This window comes from Octopus bimaculoides, chromosome 26 (genome assembly GCF_001194135.2).
Source record: "Octopus bimaculoides isolate UCB-OBI-ISO-001 chromosome 26, ASM119413v2, whole genome shotgun sequence".
Taxonomy (NCBI): Eukaryota; Metazoa; Mollusca; class Cephalopoda; order Octopoda; family Octopodidae; genus Octopus; species Octopus bimaculoides.
In genome coordinates, this window is record NC_069006.1 from 5,414,533 (window position 1) to 5,419,647 (window position 5,115).

Here is a 5,115-nt window from a genome sequence, read left to right on the forward strand (position 1 = left end):
AACCTGCTTCTCCAACATACTGAGAATTCAGAAATAGCAGCCAAAGAACTACTGATTCCAAAACTACAAACCATTACTCTAAATTGATAGCGATATTTTTGATACACACAGAACAAAAAACAAAAAAAATATCGCTATGAATTTAGAGTAATAATTTGTAGTTTTGGAATCAGTAGTTCTTTGGCTGCTATTTCTGAATTCTCAGTATGTTGGAGAAGCAGGTTACTGTCAATCCCTATATATTTATGATTATATATATATATATATATGTGTGTGTGTGTGTGTGTGTGTGTGTGTGTGTGTGTGGAGAGAGAGAGAGAGAAAAAGAGAGAGAGAGAGCTAAATAGACAGACAGACAGTATAAACATAAGTATAATGTAGACATGACATTAAATAATACCTGCTTGCTATGGGATATAATCTTAGTGTTTCTGAGAGACACTGACTGAGGTATGTTAACTTTTGAATACTGTTGTAGTCAGGTGTTTCCTGAAAAATACATAAGGACAAAAGAAAGAGTTCATCATCATCATCATCATCATCATCATCATCATCACCATCATCATCGTCATCATTATTATTAAGGCAGAGAGCTGGCAGAATTTGTAGTGCAATGGGGGAAATGCTTATTGGCATTTTGTCTGTCTTTATGTTCTGAGTTCAAATTCTGCCAAGGTTGACTTTGACTGTCATCCTTTCAAGGTTGATAAAATAAGTACCAGCTGCAAACTGGGGTCAATGTAATTGACTTACTCCCCCCTCTGTTATTATTATTATCATTATTATAGACTTCACACAGTATACAATATTGTGAGGTTGTTGGTTGAAGATATTGTATGTACTGGGGGTTTGTACTGTTTGTCAAGTCACAACAAGGACCTCATACAGACAGGACTTTATGCAATACGAGTGCAGTACTGTCTGTCTGAGGTCCTTGTTGCAAGTTGACAAACAGTACAATATCTTCAATCAACAACCTCACAATTATTATTATTATTATTAAGGCAGCAAGCTGGTAGAATCATTAGTGCTGGACAAAATGCCTTGCAATATTTGCTCTAGCTCTTTACATTCTGAGTTCAAATCCTGTTGACATCAGTTTTGCCCTTCATCTTTCTGGGGTTGATAAAACAAAGGACCAGTCAAATGTAGTCAATGTAATTGCCTAACCTCCTCGACAAAGTCCAAGCTGCAGAACTTGCAGAACTAGAAAGCTGCACGTATTGCACAATGCACTCCACCCTAAAAGCAATACCAACTGACTCTACCTACCAAGAAAGGAAGTTGGTGGATGATCACTAAACGTAGAAGACACCATTAGTACCATGATACTGGGGCTGAAAAATTATGCAGTATGGAGTAAAGAAAGTATACGCTCAGCAGAAAGAGATGCATTGTGCCAAGATTGCCTGGTCTTGGGCCAAAATTTAGAGCAATTATTAGAAGTATTAAATCTATAACATGCTTTATTTGTTAGCAAGGATGTTGTCTTGAGGTTTAATGACAACAAGCCTCCCTCAAATCCCAAGAATGTTTCTTAGGATTCTGCAGATTGACAATGCAAGTTTCAATTCGAATATCCTTCAGTGTCTTATGTAGCAGTTTAGATGTTGGACCAAGTGTACTGATTACCACAGGAATAATTGTCATCATCGTCATCATCTCCCACAAATTCTTCTTCTCTGTGGTTAGGTCCTGACACTTCTCGATTTTCTCAATTTCTTTGGTATCCACTCTATTACGATATGGCATTGCAATGTCTATATTTGGTTCTTTTCTCATTTATAATCATAGAAGAGGTTAAACCAAGACAGTTACATGCCATTATAACCTTCATGGACATCAGCAAAGCCTTTGACAGCATCCATTGTGACAAAATGAAAGATCCTTCTAGCATGTGACTTTCCAGAACAACTAGTTCTTGCTATTGCAAAGACTTACAAGAAGACCAGAGCTTGTGTGTTGTCATCTGATTGATAAATGGAATTCTTTCAAATTGTAGCTGAGGTGTGACAAGGAGGCATGTTTGCACCTTACCTATTTGCAATTATATTGAATTATGCAAAATGGCAAGCTATAGGCATCAGTGATGAAGACCAGCAAAAAATGCAGAGAGTACCAGCAGTAAATTGTTACAGACCTGGACTTTGCAGATGATAGAATTTCTCTGGAAATTTCATAAAATCCCAATTTTTTATTCTCTTTCATACCTTCTGGCGTGTGTTCATACCACTTTTCTGTTACATTGAATCCACACACTTGCTTAACATCCCTAGGCTCTCTTTTAATGACAAAGTCGTAATTATGTTTATACTCATTTTGTGCTAGCTTACTGCATTTGCTATCTGACTGAATTAGAAATGTTCTTACATAAAAATCAAAGTGAATGTGCTAATTAAATACAAACATTTTAAAATGAAAGGTTTTGTGTTTTAAAATCAGCAGGCCTCAAAGGATTGGTAACAAAAAACAGTTGAAAGATAAAAGGGGGCTAGAAGGGTTACTGACCTTTCCAATGACTGATTGAATTTCCTCATGCACTTTATCTTGGATGTCTTGGTGTAAGGCTAAAAGATAGGCCATAAAAGACAGTGCGGTTGCTGTTGTCTCATAGCCAGCCAAAAAGAAAATGGTGCTCTGTGCAATGATTTCTTCATCGGTTAATTCTAACAAAAGAAAATATAAAAATGAGAAAATAAATTTTTTTTAAAAATCAAAATTTGTAAAATTCATTTCAAGATTTTGTTTATTTCCCAGTCAGTAATTGTGAGCATGGAAAAGTGGATGGTGATGGTGATGGTGATGATGATGATGATGGTGATGATGATGATGATGGTGATGATGGTGATGATGATGGTGATGATGATGATAATGAAGGGGCAGCGGTGACATGAAATAAACATGCAAGTGACTGAGTACACCACAGCCTGTCCCCAGTTACCACTACCTTTGGTAGCATGGCCTCTTCCAGAGCTCACAGCCTCCTTGAAGCTACCTCAACTGCCTCCACAGCAAACCTGATGGCCTACTGACCCCTATCATGACAAATATTTTGTAAGCATTATACATATATGTACATAGGCACTGGCATGGCTGTGGTAAGAAGCTTGCTTCCCAATCTGATGATTCCGGGTTCAGTCCCACTGCGTGGCACCTTGGGGAAGAGTCTTCTTTTATAGCCTTGAGGCTGGGGCTTGATCAAACTTGGATGGGTCACCTAGGTGAGAGGATTTGATGTTGAAAAAAACCTGAAACACCAAAAGACCCCAGGAAATATCGTTGATGATGCGTCCTGGTTAATCGTAGGATGACATATAGAAAAACTATCTGCACATACATATATAGACACACACACACACACATAGATGCACAAACACACACACATATACATATACACACGCCCATATATATAACATATACACACACATGGGCTTCCACACAGTTTCCATCTCCCAAATCCACTAACAAGTTATTAGTAGGCCCAAAGCTATAGCAGAAGACATCTGCTCAAAGTGCCACACAAGTGGGACTGTAGTTTGAGGGAACTGTAATGTGAAGGACAAAATACAGTTCACCTGCCTCTCAGTGTCTGCTGTCCAGCTGTGTTAAATCCAAGACATGCCCTACCTGTCTCACCTATTGCTAGTAGCTACTTACCCTTGCATCCACATGCATCCATTCGCCACAAAGGGGACCATGCTGGTCCTACTTCTCTCACTTCCTCGCTCGCTCTTTCTCTTTTAGTGGGGCCCCTTGGCCATTGACATCACTACCCTTTCCTTTCAGTTCACCTTTATTTAAATAACCTCCTACATTTGCCAGAGCAGTTGTCTGGCTTCCGTGCCGGTGGCACGTAAATAGCACCATTTGAGCGTGATCGTTACCAACGTCGCCTTCCAGGTACTTGTGCCGGTGGCACGTGAAAAGACATTTGAGCGAGATCATTGCCAGTGCCGCTGGACTGACTCCTGTACAGGTGGCACGTAAAATACACCATTTCAAGCATGGCCATTGTCAGTACCACCTGACTGGCCTTCGTGCCGGTGGCACGTAAAAGCACCCACTACACTCTGTGAGTGGTTGGCGTTAGGAAGGGCATCCAGCTGTAGAAACTCTGCCAAATCAGATTGGAACCTGATGTAGCCATCTGGTTCACCAGTCCTCAGTCAAATCGTCCAACCCATGCTAGCATGGAAAGCAGACGTTAAATGATGATGATGATGATAATGATAATAAATATACTCTATTCATACTGGGCTTCTTTTCTTCTCCACGCCATGCCAACAACATATGGACATTTTTAAAACAACAGAGTTATACTTACTTCTCTTAATTAACTTCGTAGGTACTGGAACATCATCATTTGTTGCATCACCATTCATTATATCACCATTGTTTGCACCACCATTCTTCACATCACCATTCTTGGCATTCTTTTCGGGTTGTTCTTTGGTAAAATCATTTTGTTGATCAATCATCATTTGCAGAAGATCTTGCCTGACCTATTAAACAGAAAAATTACGAAGAGAAAAATGAATAAAGGAAAAAATTATAATTCAATGAAAGTTGTACAGGCATACATAGAATGGTAAGTAGATGGATATACCATAAGGAGTTCTAATACTGCCAAGATCAAATTTGCATTTCACCATTTCAGGGTCACAAAATAAAATGTTAGTCCTTTACTGGGGTCATTCATTCTCTTTCTGTCTGTCTTTTCTTTTTTTACAGCATTCAGCTGTAAAAAATCCTGCCAAAACAGTCACAGAAGTCTGGTGCAGGCTTCTGCCTGGCCGGTTCCCGTCAAATCATCCCACCCATGCCAGCATGGAAGCTGGACATTAAACAACGATGATGTTTGCTGTGTGTGTGTGTGTGTGTGTGTGTCTGTCTTACTTATGGCATGAAGTAAAAAAATGTTCACTTTAAAAGAAAATAAAACACTGAACTTTACCTGGCCACTAGCTTGTTTCCGATCTGCCAAGATTTTCTTGCATAAATCATAAAAGAATCTTCTTGATCGAGTTGAAAGCATTCGTGTGTATAACAGGAACTTGAAAAACGTACGTGAAATAACTACAAAGATACGAAAGAACAAAGTGTTTAACTGATAGT

General features: G+C 39.0%; 1 protein-coding gene across 1 annotated transcript in view; it reads right to left on the reverse strand.

Annotated features, from left to right (window-relative positions):
- The window catches only part of LOC106880759 (cytochrome P450 3A8), a 55,316-nt gene that overhangs the window by 7,886 nt on the left and 42,315 nt on the right, over nt 1-5,115 (reverse strand). The window contains exons 8-11 of the mRNA XM_014930857.2: nt 4,955-5,076; nt 4,325-4,502; nt 2,509-2,666; nt 401-489 (exon numbers count right to left, since the gene is read on the reverse strand). Coding sequence (XP_014786343.1) covers nt 401-489; nt 2,509-2,666; nt 4,325-4,502; nt 4,955-5,076 — 547 coding nt within the window. The remainder of the gene's footprint in view (nt 1-400; nt 490-2,508; nt 2,667-4,324; nt 4,503-4,954; nt 5,077-5,115) is intronic.